This window comes from Haplochromis burtoni, unplaced genomic scaffold (assembly GCF_018398535.1).
Source record: "Haplochromis burtoni strain Fernald_Lab_line unplaced genomic scaffold, NCSU_Asbu1 Contig_95, whole genome shotgun sequence".
In the NCBI taxonomy this organism is placed as follows: Eukaryota; Metazoa; Chordata; class Actinopteri; order Cichliformes; family Cichlidae; genus Haplochromis; species Haplochromis burtoni.
Window position 1 is genome coordinate 141,168 of NW_024582456.1, and position 21,271 is coordinate 162,438.

Consider the following 21,271-nt stretch of genomic DNA (forward strand, 5'->3'; position numbering starts at 1 on the left):
TGATTTCTTGAGAAACTTCTGGATGTTGTGAGATCTTCCTTAATGTGTGTCCCTTGGAATTTAAAGGTTTTCACCTTCTCTACCTGTCTCACAGATGTCTGCTGTGTGTATGCTGCTTTATCCTTCTCTTCACATAAAAAAATCAAGAGCTGTCGGTCTTATCTGCACTTAGGAAGAGATTATTTTGCCACCAAGCCACCAGAACTGCCATTTTGTTTTCTATATGCCATCAGTGATCAGCCTAATGATTGCGGTATCATCTGTGAACTTTATAATGCTGCTGTTTGATGAATAGACATGAACAAAATCATTGGTACCCTTCTGTTGAAGGAGGAAAAACTCACACTAATCACTGAAATAACTTGAAACTGACAAAAGAAATAATCAGCAAAATTTGACATTACATTACATAAACACATAATAATTGTTAAAAAATTTTCTTTCCCTCCCTCTGTGGCTGAACAAGACTGCTGCTTCTTGTACAAAGCTCCAGTGCTTACATTGACCGACTGAGGGGCAGCCACAGGAGAGAACAAACGCCACAGAAGGGATGCCTGTCAGTTGGTCTCATAGTCACAAACTACTGGAGTAATTTAGTTCAATTTGCCAACATAAAGGTAGGCAGACTGCTTCATTTTAGTGAAGGCATAATTAAAAATGATGGCATAATGTTGCCAGTTAACTGATAGATCTCAGTGCTTTAGGCTGTCTTTCCTTTCTTAGGAGTCTGAACTCAGTAAAAGGCAGATGGAAAGAAACAGTGATGAGACAAACACTGCATCACCTGTCTCACCTCAAATGAGCTCAAGAACCGACTTTTGCAGGCGTTGCTTGTCTGCTTGGTCTTCAACGAGCACATTTGAAATTTCCCCACAGAATCTCACATCCTCCAGTCCCACCCACAGCAGTCCATGCTCTCCTGTGTTTAGCAGTCAAAACAAAAGCTGCCAGACTGTCGAATCATCACTCATTCCATGCGATGCGTGTCATCAAGTGCAAACGCTTTTGAGAAAGACAGGAGACGCTCTGGTAGACCTGCTTCAGAGCGAGGGCCTGCCCTCATCTCTGCAGCCTCTCTTAGCAGCTGTGGATGACTCTCTGGAGCTGGGACGCATGACAGCAGGCGATGTTTCCCAGTGGGCCAATGAACAGCGCAGGGACACGCGCAGGCTGGAAAAACACCTTCAAGATGTGCGCTGTACGGTGCAGCCTCTTAAAGACAGACTAGCAGCGGCAGAAGAGGAACAGAAAAGATTCAGGTCCCAGCTGGAAAGAGCACAAAAAGACTTCAACCAAGAGAAGGAAAAGCTTCAAATAAATTCAGTCCAGCTTGAATTTTCGCTGCAGAAAGCACAGAGAGTCATTAAAGAAACAGAGAAAAGGCTACATGAGGAGCAACAGCAACATAAGAGGGGTGAGTGAAATTGTGAATAAACATGATGAGAATTCACTGGAATCACTTTTCTACTTTCACATTTTTGAACACAGACACTATGTCCTTGGAAGAGATGAATTTCAAACTGAAGGAGGAAATAGCATTGCAGCAAAATACCTTAAAAGCACTGGGTAAGACACGCACCTAAGATTAATCTACAACCTTTCTTTCATTTAAAAAAAAAGAAAGTATGTTTTGCAGAACACACAAAATACATATTTATGCAGGCTAAGCATTTTTTTGTGTGTTAGAACATGAAAAGAAAGGACTGCAGGAGAGTCTGAACACCTTACAAATAGAGGAAGAGGCCTGTTCTAAACTGCAGCACAGGATCCAGCAGTTAGAGAGTCAGATCTCCGACATTCAGCTCCTGCTTGATAAGGAGAAAGCCAAGTACCAGAGTGCCTGCCGTCAGCAAGAGGTCAGCATCACAGCAAGCACCTGATTATTAGTTGTTTTCCATTGGGCACTGTGACAGACTCGCTTATGTGTGAGTCACACAGCAGTAATCAAATAGATTCATACATGTGTTGTTTGGTTGTGAAATCCAGTCAATGCAGGCAAAGCAGAAGTCTTTGTTAGAGAGAGTCAACGCTCTCGACGAAGAGTGTGAAGAGCTGCAGAAGCAGCTGGGGGAGAGAGAGGAGAGGCAGATCGGCCTACAGAGTCAGCTGCAACAGATGTCAGAGGAGAAAGAAGAACTGTGGGCTCAGCTCACTCAACAGCAGGTAGATCAGAGCTCTTAAATGCACTTTACCCATAGTAATACCCAAAGAAGACATGTTTTAACCAAGTAGTATATGCTCCTATATTTTTTCCCCATCAGGACCTGTGTTCGAAGCTCCAAAATGAGAAACAGACCCTACAAAAACACACAGATGAGCTAAAAAACTGCGTGGATGAGTTGAAGGAATATGTGCAAGCTTTGAGAGAGAGGGAGAGGCTGTTGGTGGCTTTCCCAGAGCTCAGCCCACTGGCTCAACCACAGAGTAGGCCGCTATGAATCACCTACTAACTAACATTACCTGTGTGTATTCAAATAAATGTGGCTTTGCACCTGTCAAGCACTAGTTGACTGCGGCTATTAATACTTCAGAAAGCACAGAGTGCTAGTTTGACAGACTTGGAATTATAAGATCACAAAAATGACCCAGTGCATTTGCAGATGAAAGAGACAGTAAATCGGAAAAATCAGTGCACATTAAAGTATTGCTCTTGTCTTCAATCTTGTCATTTTTAAGGAATATTTCTCATTTTATTCCATGTAAAAAAGGTACAGGAAATGTGCTTCTGGATATGGAGCAGCAACTGCAAGCAAATAGCATTCGTATAAAGGTTTTGGAGCAGGAAAATTCCACCCTTCTTAGAAGTCTGGAGAAACTGGGAGAAAGAGCACAACATAATGCAAGCAGGGTAAGTCATTAGGTAGGATTCTTGTGATGCTACATAAATAGAAAACACGTGAATAGACGTATATCATGGATGAATAAACAACTTCAAACAGGGTTTTGTGGTTGTTTATTGCTGAACATCATATATATGCATTTTTAACAGGAAGCCTTCACTCAGCAGACACACACTGCTTCTCTGCCCAGCACACCAACAGAAAAACGTCCAGCGTAAGTATTCTGCTCTTTAGATTAGTCTGAGTGATACTGTGCATCCATTGTTGCCTTCTTCTTTGCTCCACAGGCAGAGCAGTGATGCAGCAAGGCTGGGGTACGTTAACAGAGGAAAGGAAGCAGGAGGAGGAGAGAGTGGTGTGGAGTCAGAGGATCGTGTATCCGCCTCCCCCTTGTCCATACAAATCCACCTTCAAACACTCCACCTCAACACAGCGTGCACTGCTGCTAAAAGCCCTGCAAAAGTACACAGCCCTTCTCAACTTTATCACTCCCGGGCCTGGAATCAGAGGAAAAAATGAAACAGTGGAGGTGTGAGCAGAAGCTGTTTTTGCAAGCAATATACCTCGTTAAGAATTACTGGCAAAAACTACAAGTGCCTAATTTTCTTTCTACGTAAATTCTGTTTTTTTGAGTTTGTGTGATTACATATTGTCATTATGTACAGTTATGGCAGTTAATATTACAGTTAAGATGGATTGCTCCATAATAAACACATTATTAATAAAGACTGTTTTTCACCGCTGTTAAAATAGGGCAGTTATGGCCCCTGCATATTAGGTTTCATGAAATGTGATATGCTTTCTCAAACAAGCCTGGATGTATCTGAATGGATAGCCTTCCCTCCGGATTGATCACATGGTTCTAAGTAAATAGGTAAAGTACCTTGAACGTCACAGAGACAGATGTCAGTGTCATTGTTTATGTGCTTGCTGACAAGGATGTGGGAGTTTCCAGGGAAACACAAGTGCTTGCTGGTTTCACTGAATCCCTTCTGACCTTCAGGTCAGTCCCTGCAGTGTAAGCTTTCAGTAAAATTGAATTGAATAAACAATCGTGTTAGTATAAACACTGACCTTTTACCAGTTTTACCTGAATGGACACATGACCTGTCATTTCAGTCACTTCACAGACAGCATGTGACCTGAAGGTTAATCCCTAATTGGCTTAACTATAGCTGTGTAATCAAGCATATAATTTAAGGTAATTTTAAGCACTTTCAACCAGTGCCATAGTTGTCACTGAAAGTCATCTCTAATGCTATGCTTGACTAAACATTTCATTCTTATGAAGAAAGATATTTTGTCATTCCAATGAGCAGTTTACCATGAATAAATATAAACTATTGTTTATTTAGCTAGTATATACATATGTAAAAAACAAAAAAACAACAACAACAACAACTTCAATGTGCCTCTATGATCTAATGGAAAATGTGTGCTTCACCTCATTTAACCTCAGTGTACTGTTGGTGTGTAGCTGTGACTTTCTTGAATAAAGAATGAGTTTGTAGTTTTGAAAACAGACTAAATGTGAATTGTGTTCAATGTCACGATGCAGTCTGTCTTCATTATCAGGCTGGTGCCCACATGACTGCAAGAACTGAGCTCCCTATGGCTGAACAGCCAAAGATTATATCAATATCAAGATTATATAGTGACGAAACGTTTCTCCCACAAAACGCTACGTCCAGATGAACAGAATCAACTTTTGGAGATCCACCGTAGCATAGTTAGAAACCATTTGTAGGCTTAGGTTCTTCCCCAAATTGTTTATGCTTTGATTTTTCCTCCATTTCATAAACAATCATGTCAGTATTGCTTACTGATGTAATTGTAGTTCTTATCTTGTGCTTTTGGCTGGACACAAGCATTCATTGGCATTAGTCATACCCACTTGCCTGGTTCACCTCAGATCACACTCAGTTCATTCAACCTAAATCTCACTCTTCAAGTTCATTTCCTGTTTCTGTTGGCGTGCCCCAGGGTTCGGTATTGGGGCCTCTTTTATTGATTATTTACATGCTTACATTCTGTCACATATTTCGGAAATACAATATTAACTTTCACTGCTGCGCAGATGACACTGAGCTGTATATTTCTTCCAAACCCAATTTCACCCTTCCACCCATCTCACTTTGTGACTTCCTCATGGAGGAGCATGATTCTCCACCAATTTTCTCAAACTCAATAGTAATAAAACTGAAGATCCACTCATCAGCACAGCTTCCACTCTAACCAAATCCCACAAGTTTTCCATTAATATTGACAACTCTTCCACAAGTACCTCGACAGCACTTTGTCATTTCAGTCTCTTATTAATCACATCACCCGGTCTACTTACTTCCACTTACGCAACATCAGTCGTCTCCGTCCTTTCCTCACCCCACATGCTGCTGCTGTCCTTGTCCATAGCCTTGTCACTTCTCGAGTTGATTACTGGAATTCTCTTCTCTTTGGTGTCCCTAACAAATCTCTTCACAAACTCCAACTCCTCCAGAATTCTGCAGCCCGGATCATAACTCGCACACCATCCAGAAAGCACATCAACCCTGTTCTTCGACAGCTTCACTGGCTGCCTGTAGATTCTCTTTCTAAATATTGCTTCTCACTTTCAAATGTATCCATAACCTGGCCCCACTCGTTCCCTTAGGTCTTCATCCGCCATTCACCTTATTGTTCCCTCTGCCTGTTTCACCACTATGGGGAACAGAGATTTCAGCCACTCTGCTTCCCAACTTTGGAATTCATATCCTCCGGAATACTGACTCTCTTCTCTTATTCAAGTCAAAAATCAAAACCCTGAATAGATGTTTAAACCCTCATCTGTTGAAACTAGCCTACTCTTTTTAACATTGACTGCAATTGTTGTATAATACCTGTTTATCCTTTTACTGTTTATCTTGTATGCTCTGTACAGTGACCTTGGGTTTTAGAAAGGCGGCTACAAATAAAATGTATTATTATGATTATTATAAACAACAAAAGGATGTGAATACTACATGGATGTGATTCTCTAAGAGACAACGCCTGAAATCAAACTCTGCACAGTATTTTTTTTTTGTAAATGCTGCTTCAAAACATTTATTTTTTAGTCTTTTGCATTTTACATAGACATTCACCACAACAGACTTGATAAGAAGAAGATTTGAGACTTGTGCAGAGAACAGAGTACAATACTACTCAGAAGTAAGAAAAGATTTGGACCATTTATAACTGTGAGAACGTTCAGCTTAAAAAAGCACCACAGTATGAATATCTATTACCGGGCTGACATTAAAAGCAGAACACTGACACAAAATTACAAGACAGTAGATTGCAAACTGTGCAAAGTTGTACAAAATTCTCTTGAACCCGACTCCTTTTTTAAAACTATGCCAAATGCCTCCTAGTGTACATTCTTACCTATGTTTGTGTTTTGGTTTAATAATTCAAAGCATGGTGTGCAGTATAACAGTTTCTCTCCATCAGACAAATAAATAACTGAACCATTCAGACTGAGTGTTTTCGCTTTGGACATCAGTATACATTGACTACAACATGTTTAAGGCCATTGGTTTCTTGTGTAACACATGCAAACATAAACTGAAAAGAATAAAATCAGAATAAACTTGTTTTTTAAATACACAGAGTAACATATGTGATTGAGAAATAAAAGCTCACTTAAATTCAATTATTGACACAAGTGTAAACTGTGGGAATGCTATCCATCTGATGTGAGCACTCTCACATATGCGACTTTCCCTAATCTAGGTCAAGCTGCAGACTGGCGACAGGGACCGCAGTAAATCTGCCGGGATTATGGAGGCCCTCGGGGGAGTGGTGCAGATCCCAATTTAACGTAACGACCAGTGACTGCAGTATTTGTGTGTGAAGACTCCCGTTTGATAGGTTTCCACTGATATTAATATATCGACATTTTCCCAGCTTGTCTCAGCAATCGGTGTGCTTTGTTACATAATCTCATGCTGACAGGGGGAGAAGTGAAAGGGGCTGCTGACTAAAAGGTGGATGAGAAAAAGACTCAGAGTGCAAGATCAGTGACACGAAAGAAAGAAGTGGGTCATGGGATGAGATTTAGGAGATTTAACAGAACAACTGAAGTGTTCAACCAGCTAATTACTGATTATAGACCAATAGAAGTACATGCAAAATTTATGAGTGACACACAAAAATAACAGAGACAAGAATGGCTAAGCTAATGTGTAAAATAATAGTATAAATAGTAAAAATCGAAAAATAAATACATAGAATATTACTTATATTATAGGATTAAATACTTTGTCCTAAAGAAAAATACTTGGGGAAGTCTATATACTACCAAATAGCAAAAGCCGGTTCTGGGGAGAAGAATCTCAATCTGATAAAGGAAAAAACTGAACTCTGTGCTTTTCTTTGTTCAAATTACAACAAACAGGAAACAATGCATTAACTGAATTAAATGATATTCTACTTTGTTAGCAAAAAGAAGAGACATTGGTTTTGCAGCTCCACTGCTGTGGTAACATTAAAAAAAAAAACAACAACTCCACTGTTTGTCACAAAGAAAGCACCATATATGTGGAATCTGACAAACTGGCAAGGTTGCAAGAAAAGAGCTGGTCTTAGGGCATGTAACACAATTTTTGATGCTTAATGTTTGCAGGACAGTAATAAAGCTCTCTACTGTACATTTGAAAATTACAAGATATACAAATAGGCTTCACAATAAGACAGAAGGAGTGCATCCCCCAGACTGTGGTGTGCACACATTTGCAGAGCAACGAGTATAGCCTGTCACGTGCTAAAGGGAGTGAGATGCAGATAGTACACTAGTTATAGTACAGCATATGACTGGGCGACAACACACCGGGCAGTTTTAATGATTACGACTGGTCACACATTATCTCTTTCTGTTGCACTCCTCGGCTGCTGAGGCAGCGGGGCTGTCGATGTGGTGCGCTGAGGTGTCCAGCTGACTATCGGGCTGAACGGACTGCACTGTCTCTACCAGGCTGCCGCTGGGTAGCACCACATAGCGTGCGGCCATGTCTTTGGGCTGCAGCTCCCGTATTCCCTCCTTGCTGTGCCAGATCCCGTAACCGAAATACACAAAAAGACCTGTGCGAGAGACAAGATGGAAAAAAAGCTAGAGCAAGAATTTGACTCTACATAACAGCACACAGCTACAAAATGGCTCTTTTTTTGTCCTTGTGTTTGATGCAGAAGATGAAGGTGTACGTATGAGAGAAATTTATTATTTAATCTACTTAAGTGTAGCTAATCTAGATGTGACGTTACAATTTTCAAATGAACTGACATTGTAGTTATCGTCCATCTTAGATGGCCAGGCTTGCTTATAGGACTGCTGATGGCAAAATGGCATTTTAAGACAAATACTACAGTCAGCATGCTAATGTACGCTCAAATGCAAAGCCTGCAGGTTGTTACATTTAAAGTCGTCACATCAGTGACTGTATAAAAGATCTGAAAGTTTACTGTATAGCTGTATAAAGGTTTACAATCATTTGGCCACATAAGTGATTGTTAGCAATGCTCTGTGCAGTTAACACCACACAGAGCTAAAGTTAATGCAACTATTATTAGTTTTGAGGGGTAGCTTTCACTTAGTTTTTAATGCACTTGCAACTTCTGATTGTGAAAAATGAGGCCAGTTCAGAAATGTCGAGAACTGCAGTTTCTCAAATGGCCACTTGAGGCTAGCTCTCCTTTGAGTAAAGTAAGCCAATCTCCTTAGAGACCTATTATCAACAGCCAAAAAGATTGTGTTTACAGCCTGTTACAGTCTCTGTAGCTAAATCTTTCTTTTAAACAACTGCACAGGGTTGAATTTTTGTATAACTTTGTATAACACGCAATGACACACAAATCAATTTACAAGTTTTGTGTAATGTGTTCTTTTTCTGGACAAAGCATAAAAATGAGATACTGTTTAAGTGATCAAACTTAGAAATTCTGCAGGGATTCAAATAAGTATTTCCCCAACTGTAAGTAAAGGGAGCGGATTGAAAAGTTGACTTCTGCCATTCTGCTTTTCCTCTGATGTAATAGTTACATCAGTGAACCAGTAATGATAAATAGCCTAATACTATGAATAGTACTTTAGCAAAAGAGTACTTTTGATTTAAATTTAAAAAAAATAAATAAATAACACTCCATAATTACATTATGGGAGATAAGTATCCATTCCTGCCTCAAGGGAGTGAGAATTTAGCCAGAAGCCCTGTCAACAGTAATATCCCACATGTGTGTATTTTGTTAACTTGCAACAGTGTGACAGGGAAGTTTAAACAGTTTAGTGGCCCAGAGAAGCCTTAAGCTAATTACGCTTCCCAAGTGATTCCCACTGACAGACGGGACATCAAAAAGCTGTTTGTCCAGCGCCTACATCTGCAGAGGACTGATAATAAAAGGTTTTCTGCTTCCTAAGAGAACAGAAGATCTTTTATTACCAGCCTTTTATTGTAAAACTTGTGTAGGTTGCATTAAGTTCACCTGAAACAAAAGGCAGATGTTTTATGGTAGCGTATTCAAACTACTTCCTGAGATAACACAGACGGCCACTGTTTGTGCGGATAGATAGTTGCATGAGCCGGCTGTGTAAAAGTAAATCTATTTGCCCAAAGTTTAAGTTGGGCAAAAATATATATTTTTGGAGGAATATACTGAAATCTTTTAGTGGCCCCAATATTTTCTGCATAAGTTCTGATGTCCTCTTACCTATGGCAATCCACACAGTGAATCGAATCCAGGTTAGAAGACTGAGCTTCATCATGAGGAATACATTAAAGAGGATACTGGCACCTGGAGTCAATGGAACCAGAGGTACCTATATAAAAATAAACACTCTGTCAGTCTCTAAGCAGTACAGTTTTTCCTTCTTTTTAATATAGACTTGAGAATGTCTGTAAAAGCTCACCTGGAATGTTTTGTTGTTTCTTTGTGGCTCATGGACCCATATAATAGCAAGGCTGAGAATGTAGGCTAAGCTAAAAATCACCAGAAGCATTGTGAAGCTCCACAATGGCAGCTGCAGCTGTTTCTGTCCAAATTCTAGCACAACACAGAGGGACACCGAGCTCACTATCAAAGTGAGCACACAGAAGGCCACCACTTCACCGGGCTCACAGTCCCCCAGCAGCCTGTCCAGGTACGGCTCCCAGCACGCCTTCAGCTGCCCCACGCCACGCCTCTCTTTTTGCTTCTGCCTTTCTACCAACTGGAGTTTGTCTGAGAAGGACTCGTATTGCTTTGGCTCCTCGCTGTCCTCAGATATGGTCTGAGATTCCAAGGGGGCAGGAGAAGGCTCGTTGTTGGGGATGGGAGATGTAGAAGGCGTTCCCTTGGAGCTGGTTTTCTCGGGCTGGAAGCGCAGCACGATAACACTCGCTGCCACGAAGGTGTAAGCCAGGAGAGTCCCGATGGACAAGAACTGAACCAAGGCCTCCAGGTCAAAGATGAGAGCCATGGTGGCCATGAGGATTCCAAACACCAGAATAGCATTAACAGGAACCTTGGTGATGGGATTGACTCTTGCAAAAATGGAGAAGAACAATCCGTCCTCTGCCATGGCATACACAATCCGAGGGAGGGAGAAGAGATTACAGAGCAGCACAGTGTTCATGGCTAGAAAGTGGAACAAAGAGGACACAAGTCAAAATATGGCACTGATAAATCAATACACCTGGTAAACACAATGCACCAACAAGCATTTAAATCAAACTCACCACATATGGAACCGACTGCCACAACAATTCCAGCCCAACTATAACCACGGCGGAAAAAGGCATCTGCCAGAGCCGAGTTGGGGTCCAGTGTATGCCAGGGTACCATCAGCGTAAGCACTGTGGAGACCAGGATGTAGGCTGTTGCTGCCAATCCAAGGGAGATAGCAGTGGCGATAGGGACGGCCTTCTGTGGATTCTTTGCCTCCTCACTTGAGGAAGCAATTACATCAAAGCCCACAAATGCATAGAAACATGTAGCCGAACCTGCCAGTATTCCCGACATGCCGTAAGGTGCAAAGCCCCCTTGCTCCTGGCTCCAATTGGCTGGCTCAGCGAGCACAAAGCCAAAGACCAGGATGAAAACAATAACCCCCATACTAACGGTGGAGAAGATGTGGTTGAGGTAAGAGGACACTTGGACGCCAAAGGAAATGAAAAATGAGGCAACCACCAGAATTCCTGCCGCGAGCAGGTCAGGGTAATGCGCGAGGAAGGGAACGTTCCACTGCATAATGTGCGTCTCTGTGAAATTCTGGATGGCGTGGTTAAAAATTGAGTCTAGATAGCCGCTCCAGGCACGAGCCACCGCAGCCCCACCGATCATGTTCTCCAGAATCACATTCCAGCCAATGAGAAAGGCCCACAACTCCCCCACAGAGACATAAGTAAACATGTAGGCGGATCCCGTTTTGGGGATGCGCGCTCCGAACTCAGCGTAGCAAAAGGCAGCCAATAAGGAAGCTATACCTGCGAAGACGAAAGATATGATGACAGCGGGCCCGGCTGTGTCTTTGGCCACCGTTCCTGTCAGAACATACAAGCCAGAGCCCACCATTCCACCGACACCCATCAGTGTCAGGTCCAGGGTGGAGAGGCAGCGTTTGAGGGACGTGGCCATCATGTCATCTTCTAGTGTCTTGAGGCGGTTCAGTTTCTGACAAAGGCGCACCGCTGGCGCACAGCCTCTCGGACAGGTTGCCATAGCTAAAGGGTTAGGCAGGCCAGCTGGGCAGGATAGTGGTGCAGCAGTCACACTGGATCCATTACCTGCTTATGAAGAGGACCTGTAAAAAAGCAATTTGCATTTCGTGACTAAATATGTATTTTTCACAAATCAGCTGATGCATACTATGTGTGCAATGCCACTTTGGACGCAAAGTTCTCTTTCAAGCTATACCTTTAAAGAAATGATGTCCATGTCCTTGAAAAATATTATCTATAGAGATTTTTAAGGTCCTGCATTTACATTTGACAATATCTTCATTTATACAGCTTAAAATCATAACATATCTGAATATAGGTCCTGCTCCCAATCACAGAAGGGTCATAGATATACTGGACAAAAAAAAGTTACATACATGAAGTCAAACTTCAGTTTCTTACATTTTTATACACAACATTTTGTCACCCTATGCTCTACAATAAAAACAAAAAGCTTTAGATCTCATACCAGCTGATAACCAGGATCACCAGCCAGATGTTTGTAATATCTTTAAATCTTTACCTTTTAATTTGCTTTCATGTTTTTCTCCTTTAAACCAAGAGTCTATAGTGAGTGGCACTACCCTCTTAACACGGTGGGCCAGTCCACGTCATCTAAAAGGTATCACTGATGTGTAAAATTACAACATCAAACAGAGTTGGAAAAGAGAGCAAGAAAAAAAAATTAGATTATTTTGATATATTTAGTCTTTGTTTCAGTACTTCCAGATATTTCTCCTATCGCTCTGGGCGGTGCAACATCCGACTCCTGGCCTCGATCGGCATATGGCGACAACAGGATGCCTCCATTATAATTACGTAACGCTTTATTCCCCTCTACAAATAAGACCGCTGTCTACTACAACCACAGCCGTTTACATTACACGTATAAAAGCGTGCTTATCCACCATCAAATAACAGAAATAAGATCAGGCAGATGATTGAATGTGCGTCCTTTTAAATGCCAAATTAATAATTTAGAACAAAATGGAAACGCAGGCAGAGAGAGGATCACACCAGTGCATCGCCCTGCCTCTCTCCTGGATGTGGACGAAATGCGGCGCTACATCACACTTTCCACAGATAGGTGTGAGTTTCTGATCCACGCTTCGTTTGTAATGATAAACGACCGCAATGCCATTTAAAAAAAAGTCAACGATTGCTTTACCGTCGCTGTTCAAGATGCGTCATCGGTGCTGCTGCGGGTCCTGAGCTGTGGCGAGTTACCGGCGTACATCGTCTGGTGATGGAGCAGAAGGTGCACAGTCGAATAAAACTAACATGCACTGCCCTGACTGACTGCTTCTTAAAGGCGCAGCTCCAGCTGAAAGGGGTTCCCCGCTGGGCTCCACCCATTTTTCAATCCACAGGGTTCCCGGGGGGTGGGGGTCCCTATGGTTACATGACAGATAAATTTACTATGTGCATGTATGTAGCCAGTAAAACACAACTGAAAAAGCTGAAAATTCAAATAAAACTGTATGATTAAGCGTCTGATCCATGAGAATGGGGGAACTGGAAATAAAGGAAAAAACTGGGGGTATCGTTCCTATTCTGGTATCTTTTTTTCCTTTTGAGCTCCTCTCAAAATGTGTGTATCATTTTTTGTTTGTGTAGGCATTTTTTGTTGTTGTTGCCTGTATACAGTTTGTTACCATGGTCGCATACTGAGTGTGTAGTTAACATTAAAATGAAACCTTGATACAGCATCATAACATGATGGATGATAGTTGATGTTAGACCTTAGGACAAAAAACAAAACTAACAAAAAATAACAATAAAAAAAAAAAAAACTTAAGGCAATCATTAATTCTGCTAGGCTGCACTTTTATTTATTCATGGATTAAGTTATTCATGTATTCAGTTATAATAACCATGTATATATTTCTCCAATAATACAAAATAATTGAAACAAACAGAACAGCCACAAAAACACATGACAGTGTAGGAACTATTACAGTAATGCTCAAATAAAGTTGCTTAAAAAAAACAGAACAGTCAAACTGACAACACTTCAAAGCGTGTTTCTATTTACGCATTTTAAATAAATATCATAAAGAAACATCAAATAACTAATTTTCTTGACAGAAAGCAATACGTTGTTGCTCAGAGTTACTTCTCTGTCCGCATAAATCAGCAAAACTTCTCCTTTGACTTCAAGTGTTGAATTAATGCGTCTCGGGGGGCTCTCGTGTCCCCATGTCAGGGCTGGTAAACCCGTTTAAATGATTAATAACAAAACACCATCTTAATTTCTTACAGGCTGTGATATTTAAGCTATGACAGCCTGCTACCGCTTCACTGTGTCTTGCAACGTCTCACTTCAATACTTCGAAAGCAGCTTTTTTCCACATGACACTGATGATTAGAGCACTTGGAGCATGCGTCTGAAATTGCCACTTCTTAGAAGACAGGAGTGTTGTATGTTCGCCGACCCCAGGGGCAGATCACGGTTACTGGATTGTGACCAATTTTTCTCAGTTTTGTTTGGCACAAATAGGTTGCTCTATCATCCTCCTCATAGAAGTCCAGATTGAGACTCCTTCTGTTGAAGCTTAAGCATCAATTCAAGTAGGTTCATCTGCATTGTCAGCTCCTGAAACACACAGAGTTTGAAGAGCAGCTAGTGTCAGCCTTCTGCTCTGTCACAAAGTACTGCTCCACCTGTATTTGAGGGCTCAGTATACATTTTAGTCATTAGCTAACTAACCTGAGGATTAGTAGTGACGTAAAACCCAGGGACTCCTGCTTTCTCGAGCGTGTTTTGCTGGTCTATCACTTTTTGATCCATTTCTGCTACGATCTTCTTATCCATCATTTTTTGTTCCTCTCGCACACGAACGTCCAGAGCCTGATACAACAACACAAAGCTGTAAACTAAAAGCATAGAGCAATACCATTCAGTAAGCAGAGATGTTAGAATTTCAGTGCTTACCTCTAGCTCGGCTTGTTGGTTTGCCTTGAGCAGCACAAGGTTGTGAGACTTACATGACTGCAGGGCATCTTTGTGTTTTCGTGCAAGGTCTTGTTTGAGTGCTGCACACAAAAGAGAACCAGTTAATCAACAGATTAAGGTTTCCTTTCCCAAGAAGCAACTGTAATACCTGCCGCACCGGTGAATTTCAGAGGAAGTTAGTGATGTTAATCAACAAATACCAGACAACAGGAATGGCGGGCGTTCCAGTTTAAATGGTGTTCCTGTGAACAGGTGACAACTCTTTATATATTTCCCTCTCTATGTTCCTGAAGTCACTGTCTGCAGTTTTGTCATTGTGTAATAGCAGCATAGGTCATAAGATAAGATAAGATAACCTTTATTAGTCCCACGAGTGGAAAATTTGTTGGGTTAAGGCTGCCGACCTTTGCCAGCGCCATCTTACCCTTCCGACCATTCATACATTACAACATCACATGGGGAAGACAGGTCAGAGGTATAACAATGGAAAATGTACAACATGAGGAAAGACATATGAGGCAAGGGTTGACATGAACAGTTCATGCCAAATCCACGTCATTATCTTCAGATGACGACCTGCTGATCCCTTAAAACAGACCTAAAATTGAGCTGCATCACAAGTGCAGTCGACCTCATGGAAATAAATTATTCCAATTTGTATGAACTAGCCTACATATTTTCACCTGATAGATGCTTTGTGTTTTCATAAGTAACATAAGCCTCGCCTATGGCCATGGTTTGGTGCGTGTCATTCACTCAGTGTTGGACATCTGTAACAAGAGTTCTTTACAAATTAGGGCTGCCACAAACTATTATTTTGATAGTCGACTAGTCACCGATTATTTTTGCGATTAGTCGACTAATCAGATCATGCATCCATTGGACGTAAAACGAACAGTTTATTGCACCAGCATGCATCTGCTCTTATATAACTATCATTAGCTTACAGCTTTAAGTGTTTAAGATATGTGCTAACTAAAAATAAAGACAAGATGATAGTTTATTAAATTTTAATGACGTTTGCAGATTGTTTCGGTGGAGTTTAATAAACTCAGCCGTTGCTCATTGCTATCTAAAATATAACAGGACACCGGAGTATATTCTCGCGCATCTCACACTTCTGATAATCAGCTGTCTGCTTGACGTTTATTCAGCCGTGTAAAAACTATAAATTTAATCTCAGCCAAACAGATTTACTCAGGAATAAATAAAATACTAAAAATGCCAAACAATAACATTTTTAAGTTATCTAACTGACTTATATTACATGTTTAACCTGAGTAGCGAAAGACAGCAGTGGGTTTGAAAACGATTTGCCGGGAGTCCGGTGTTCTCAGCGGCTCTAGTGAGCCTTGAACCCCGGCTTGCTATCGAGCTGGTGAGACGTCTGTTACCCACGTCGGAGCACTTTTGAAAATATGTGGTGTCTTGATAAACTGAGCAGATATTTGAAGTTTACACGGCAACATTCTCGCCTGAAAATACATAAACGTTTATTTTGTGACCCAGAAAGAATAATATGAGTAACATAAAAACTAACTAGCTGCCGCCATTGTTGACAACTGAGCAGGGCCGCGCTACAAATTCTGGGACACAGCTTCTTCTTCTTCGAGGTTTAACGGCAGCTGGCATCCTTGTACATGCAGTGCTGCAATCTTCTGTTTCAGTCCGTTATTACACTCTTAAATACTTCTACTTATTCCTGCGTCGTTTGGGATCTTACAAAGCTTCAAACGACAAGTCGACTATTAAATTAGTCGTCGACGATTTTAATAGTCGACGTAATCGTTACTAGTCGACTAATCATGGCAGCCCTATTACAAATACAACACTTATAGGATCATTTTTCTCAACCTTTTCTCATTTCTGTAGGGCTGGTATGTCTGAAACTGAAGCCTGGAGGCCTGTGTCGACTAAGGAGGTGTGTCCAAATGAAGCCCATGTCAAGGCCTATACCACTCTTCAGAATATCACATGACCAAAGATAAACGAGGGCCCATTTCTCTGATGTGACGCGAGTGTCTCATTATGTGATTCAAGCTGTTGAAAAGACGCAGGAATTTTTTTAAATTTTTTTTTGCGTGAACTGGATCTGGGGTGATTCTGAGGATCATCACAAACTTGCAAGGAGATTGTAAGCACATTAGGGAAAAAGGCGATATCATATCTCCCAATAATAACATACATCTTACATTAATCTCAGAGAGCATGGTTAGTTAGAGGTATTCTCTGTCTCTCTACACATACATACGCACACACAGGACCTCATGTAGGTATTTTGCATTGATACATCATTACATTTATATATCGACTGTTATGTAGCCCACATGTATTATCACAGCAGGGCTGCTGTACATTGAATGACCAGCAGATGTCAGCACTTGAGCTTCTGAACAGGGCTTAGTGTCATTTGCCCTTTGGTGAAGCAACTGAAAGATTCCACACAGGACTTCATCAAACCATCACTATATTTATGCTAGTTTGTATGCTTAGTGAGTTTTTTGTGAACCTACAAACCCACAGTTTGTGAGTTTACAGAGGTGCTGTCTTGCATGTGTTTAATGTTTGGTGGAATACCTCATTAATAGTGTGTTTGAATTTATCAAGTGGTATGTGTATAAAAATATCCATCCATCCATCCATCGATAGGAGGCAACTGCCTAAGCAGCGAAGCCCAGACCTCCCTCTCCCTGGCCACCTCCTACAGCTTTTCCAAAGGAACACCAAAGTGTTCCCTTGCCAGCTGAGACTCCAGAATGTCCTGGGTCTGCATGGGGCCTCCTCCCAGTAGGACATGCCAGGAACACCTCACCCAGGAGGCCGAACCACATTAACTGGCTCTTTTCAATCTGAAGGAGTAGTGGCTCTAATCTGAGTTCGAACCCCTCTTTATCTTTGACTTTATGTTTAATATATAAATTTTTTATATACATATATTTTCTAAAATTAAGGGTAATAATCCCACAAATACTAATATTGGTTTTAAATGTTTTGTCATTTTTAACTTCTGTCATAGTTTTTCTGTACTATGAAGTGAGTTCAACATACCCAGGGTATCTTTCTGTTCTCTGGCTGCTCTTACCCTAACACTGGCAATCAAGATAATCAGTCGTGAATGTTGTTATCAACTCACTAATGCATTATTTGCTCTGTGCATTAACATGAAAGTTGGTGCCATCTGACTGATCACAGGAATTGATAAGTGTACTGGCGACAGAATGACTAATTGTAAAACTATGACCAGGTTAAACACACAATTCAGACTGAAAGCAACACAGCAGTATGGGGAAATGCACTGTAAAGTAATATAGGATTATAGGAGTAAACTGAAAAAGAGCTGGAAAAGAGCAGTCATATTAAAGATGTTTAGTCTATTTTAGCCAAGAAAGAAAGCAGGCAATAATGCACACTGTGTGAGTTAACAGAATTATCAATGTAACAACTCTGATGGATTATAATTAAGTTCTTCATTAAATTAATATTTAAAAGACATGGTCTAAGAGAAAAGAATAAATATAAAAAGAGAATTTAGGCTTAGTCTCCATAAATTTGATATAAGCTCTCTAAGCACAAATTGGTGCTCTATTTTAGGACACATTAATGTTTATAGAATAACAATGTTGAAAAGATGTTTGCAACCAACACAAAAAAAACACTTAAGTAACCAGAATAAGACAAAATCCTGCTTCATAGTATAGAGGCCTGTAGTATAAATAGATTAATTTGCTACAGCATTAGTTATGTGTCCTTTTTACAACAGTGTTGTATTTTATAGGTATATGGTATTTTATGATAACATCTCTGGACTACGCAGGAGTCGTTTTCTGTGGAATGTGGTTGAAAAGTTGTCAAACATCATCAGACAAGATGAAAACCAGCTAAGCTGGAACAGGGGACGTGTCCTGTGCGTTTCCTGTTCAGCAGTCCACAAACCTTGGTGTTCACAGTGCAGCTTCTGTCTCTGATTGTAGAGATTCTTCTCTGTCAGATGCTGTATATCCAGCAGGCCCTGCACAATCTCATATACCGTCCCGTCTATAAGGGCTAGAGCAAGGTCACTCAGCGTGTTGTAGGACAGGCGCTGCTGAAAGGAGCTAACCACGGAGGAAAAAGCAAAACAAGAAATAAATCATCTAGAGATCAGTTACATAGCTTTAAAAAGGTGCCCCTTCATATCACAGCAATATTCTAAAGCCGGTGGAGGAAGTAACGATACCTCGGCAAGCCTTTGACCAGTGTTTGCAGTTCAGATAACAGGTAGTAATGTCTTTCTTGTTGTTGTGTAGAATCCCCCCCAGTGACACCGGGATAACCGTCCATCTCTTCATCTGGAAAGATGAGAGCAGCACGGACTCAGTTAGCTAACAGTAACAACATCGACAAATTACGCTTCTATATTTACATTTTTTCTAGAAGTAAATAATATAACTTATATACAGGAGGCTATTTTGTATCTAATGAGCTTCGTGTGTGCACAAAAGCGTGCTAAACTTACTAAGTCACTTTAAGAAAACGAAACAGACTAGTTTTGAGCTGTTAAGACTTCTAACCAAGCTAACTAGGACCCCTATTGGCGACTTTCGAGATGCCTGTCTATAATTGCACATGAAATAGTTAAATATGCACGCTAGATGGCGCTTTGTATAAAAAAAAGAGACGCTTCTTATAGGCTACTTATCAGATATGATATTACATTTCAGACCATGACAAATTAACATGACTGAGTACATAAATACAATGATGTCAGTTAAAGACTATACGCTATGTCCCATATGAAGATTATTTTTTAAATGCAATTCTTTCAATTACGTTTATTCATATTGAACACCTAATGTAAAATAAGAGCTTAAATACCCAGCTGGGGTGCACACGCCGTGACCCGTGACGTTTAACCTCAGCTGGCTGGACGCGAGGCGCGCCTGTGTCGCGCGCTGCTTGGTGGGCAGTGCGCCGTCACGAGCTGAAGGTGTCATGAAACGAAGAAAACTCTCTTGCGGAGGGGAAGAGCACTGTTTATAACAGCGCGTATGGGAGCACAGGAGAAACTGGATTAGTGGTTCATACGATTAACATGGCCAAAAACACATCTCTTTATTTTCGAATTGTCGAGGGCAGAAACCTCCCGGCCAAAGACGTGTAAGTAATTTCTGAATGGCATGCTTCTGTGCTCAGGTCTTATCTACTAAAATATACACAGCCTCTGCATTGTTTCTTAGCTATTTGTCAAATAAGAAAAAAATGTCATATAGCCATTTCTGGTGCGCTCTTTCCTGTAAATTAGCTAATTGAATTAGAGTAGAGATAGTCAAATTGACCTGAGTATAATTAAAGACGAGGGAAGATTAAATTAAGCTTACCCCCAGGTAAACTGGCCATGCTTTGTCTCATTCTGTAATTTTTTTTCTTTGTCACGTTAAGCTCCGGAACCAGTGATCCATACTGCATTGTAAAAGTTGACAATGAAGTTGTGGCCAGGTGAGTTCTCTCTTAATTTTATTAAGATGTGCACGATAAACGTAAATTAACTGTGTTTTATCCAGACCTGCAGCTGGATGATGTTCTTATCTATATGCTGCGATCTGAGTCATCACACTTCATATATTTACATTAGTTTCTGGCTGTGCTCCCGCTACTGTGCACATGTAAACCAGGGTGGAGTGCGTGTGATCAGTGCTGTGGTACCCACAGCGTGGTCCTTCCATCACAGAGAACCTGATACTGGTCTGGCCTTTAAAACACCCACAGGTAACCATGGAGAGGGTGCATCAATTATTGCAGTGAGCACCCGGTGTAAGCCAGGTGAATGCTGGGAGCTCGGAGCAGAATACACCATTTCAGAGGTGGTTTCAGATTGGGTGAAGACATGCACATGATTTCAACCTCCAAGCTGTTCAGACAGAAGATGGTAGTTTTAGAAAGCAGCTGTAGTAAACTGCAGGATTGTTTGCTTTGCAAAGAAAATTTCTTTAGAGAAACTGCTTTGCTGTGGACTTTCACAAGAACACGGGGTGAAATTTAGTGGGTATTGTTCCATCTGGGGTGGTGAGGAAAAAAACAGCACAATGATTCACTGAAGATGCTCACACTAATTATGTTGCACTTGTAGTGTTACTGGCCAACTGAGTCCTCTGAGTGTAATGTTCATAAATGATGCAGCTGCTAGATTTTGGTACACTAGAGAAAAGTTGGTGGTAATAATGAAGGGTTAGGCCATTTTGGCAGGATGATGTATGAATGGTTTTGATTCAAAAGTATTTCTCAAAAAGCTAGCAATTTGCTTGTTTTTATTAAAAAATAAATCAAACTTTTCCCCAGAAATGCCTTTAAAAAACAAGTAGATCAAAGGACATTCATTTCAAAGCACATCCTGCAAAATCTTGCCTAATTGCAAAATTACAAAAATCAGGATTCAAAAACATAACTAGTGATAAGAATAAACACACAAAATTATGAATCTGACCATTAAAAAAAAAACAAGCAGGATTTTTAAGGCTTTTTTTTTTTCCTTTATTGGATTGCAGAGTGGACAGGAAAGCAGGAAGATGAGCAGCAAAGGGCCTCAGGTCAGAGTCAAACTGTGGCTGCTGCACAGATCTGACCATTTTAAGTGTTTGTTTTGGCTTCAACAGAATCCTTAGATGACCTTTTCAAAAATCCAAGAATCTTATAGCTTGCTATCATTTTGAAACAGCTGGATTTTCTAACCTTTTTTTTTTTTTTATCACACCTGACACTTTAACAATAACTGTACATCACTAAGTTGAGAATAG

The 21,271-nt window shown here is 40.7% G+C and overlaps 4 protein-coding genes across 10 annotated transcripts in view; 2 read left to right on the top strand and 2 right to left on the bottom strand.

Annotated features, from left to right (window-relative positions):
- Positions 1-463: 463 nt before the first annotated feature.
- LOC102290508 (coiled-coil domain-containing protein 157) lies at positions 464-4,462 on the top strand. The gene is made up of 9 exons (XM_014335051.2): positions 464-617; positions 724-1,414; positions 1,489-1,566; positions 1,687-1,856; positions 1,987-2,163; positions 2,262-2,424; positions 2,709-2,848; positions 2,990-3,054; positions 3,128-4,462. The coding sequence occupies exons 2-9, from the start codon at positions 748-750 to the stop codon at positions 3,357-3,359; spliced, it is 1,692 nt and encodes a 563-aa protein (XP_014190537.2). The 5' UTR covers positions 464-617; positions 724-747; the 3' UTR covers positions 3,360-4,462.
- Positions 4,463-5,890: 1,428 nt separating this feature from the next.
- slc7a4 (solute carrier family 7 member 4) lies at positions 5,891-13,257 on the bottom strand. Its single transcript, XM_005926886.3, has 5 exons — positions 12,714-13,257; positions 10,565-11,628; positions 9,757-10,463; positions 9,558-9,666; positions 5,891-7,937 (listed from the first exon to the last, which is right to left on the bottom strand). Exons 2-5 carry the CDS (start codon positions 11,544-11,546, stop codon positions 7,720-7,722), a joined length of 2,016 nt encoding a protein of 671 aa, XP_005926948.1. The 5' UTR covers positions 11,547-11,628; positions 12,714-13,257; the 3' UTR covers positions 5,891-7,719.
- A 94-nt stretch (positions 13,258-13,351) lies between these two features.
- Positions 13,352-19,435, bottom strand: dgcr6 (DiGeorge syndrome critical region gene 6). Of its 2 annotated transcripts, none has more exons than XM_005926892.1 (6): positions 19,356-19,435; positions 18,718-18,829; positions 18,435-18,595; positions 14,481-14,581; positions 14,256-14,396; positions 13,352-14,141 (listed from the first exon to the last, which is right to left on the bottom strand). In XM_005926892.1, exons 2-6 carry the CDS (start codon positions 18,819-18,821, stop codon positions 14,064-14,066), a joined length of 585 nt encoding a protein of 194 aa, XP_005926954.1. In that variant the 5' UTR covers positions 18,822-18,829; positions 19,356-19,435; the 3' UTR covers positions 13,352-14,063. The 2 variants fall into 2 exon arrangements, with proteins under 2 accessions (XP_005926954.1, XP_005926953.1); XM_005926891.3 differs by lacking the exon at positions 19,356-19,435 and adding an exon at positions 18,997-19,102.
- The window catches only part of LOC102291845 (rasGAP-activating-like protein 1), a 17,464-nt gene continuing 15,622 nt past the window's right edge, over positions 19,430-21,271 (top strand). For 4 of the 6 annotated variants that reach the window (XM_042222774.1, XM_042222777.1, XM_042222775.1 and 1 more), the window contains exons 1-2: positions 19,503-19,637; positions 19,920-19,976. In XM_042222774.1, the coding sequence (XP_042078708.1) occupies positions 19,573-19,637; positions 19,920-19,976 (122 nt within the window). In that variant the 5' untranslated portion in view covers positions 19,503-19,572. Of the gene's footprint in view, positions 19,638-19,919; positions 19,977-21,271 lie in introns of all 6 variants that reach the window. The other 2 variants (XM_005926887.3, XM_005926890.3) reach the window with 1 other exon arrangement.

What these genes read in the sequence shown, in the direction of transcription:
- LOC102290508 (XM_014335051.2), top strand. Translation starts at nt 748, where the DNA reads ATGGAAAGAAACAGTGATGAGACAAACACTGCATCACCTGTCTCACCT. An exon ending in GCAACAGCAACATAAGAGGG is followed by an intron (nt 1,415 to 1,488) that starts GTGAGTGAAATT and finishes TTTTGAACACAG; the next exon opens with ACACTATGTCCTTGGAAGAG. An exon ending in CCAACAGAAAAACGTCCAGC is followed by an intron (nt 3,055 to 3,127) that starts GTAAGTATTCTG and finishes TTTGCTCCACAG; the next exon opens with GCAGAGCAGTGATGCAGCAA.
- dgcr6 (XM_005926892.1), bottom strand. Translation starts at nt 18,821, where the DNA reads ATGGACGGTTATCCCGGTGTCACTGGGGGGGATTCTACACAACAACAA. An exon ending in ACCAACAAGCCGAGCTAGAG is followed by an intron (nt 14,397 to 14,480) that starts GTAAGCACTGAA and finishes TTGTTGTATCAG; the next exon opens with GCTCTGGACGTTCGTGTGCG. An exon ending in ACGTCACTACTAATCCTCAG is followed by an intron (nt 14,142 to 14,255) that starts GTTAGTTAGCTA and finishes TGTGTGTTTCAG; the next exon opens with GAGCTGACAATGCAGATGAA.
- slc7a4 (XM_005926886.3), bottom strand. Translation starts at nt 11,546, where the DNA reads ATGGCAACCTGTCCGAGAGGCTGTGCGCCAGCGGTGCGCCTTTGTCAG. An exon ending in GAAACAACAAAACATTCCAG is followed by an intron (nt 9,667 to 9,756) that starts GTGAGCTTTTAC and finishes ATTTTTATATAG; the next exon opens with GTACCTCTGGTTCCATTGAC. An exon ending in CACTGTGTGGATTGCCATAG is followed by an intron (nt 7,938 to 9,557) that starts GTAAGAGGACAT and finishes TCTCTCGCACAG; the next exon opens with GTCTTTTTGTGTATTTCGGT.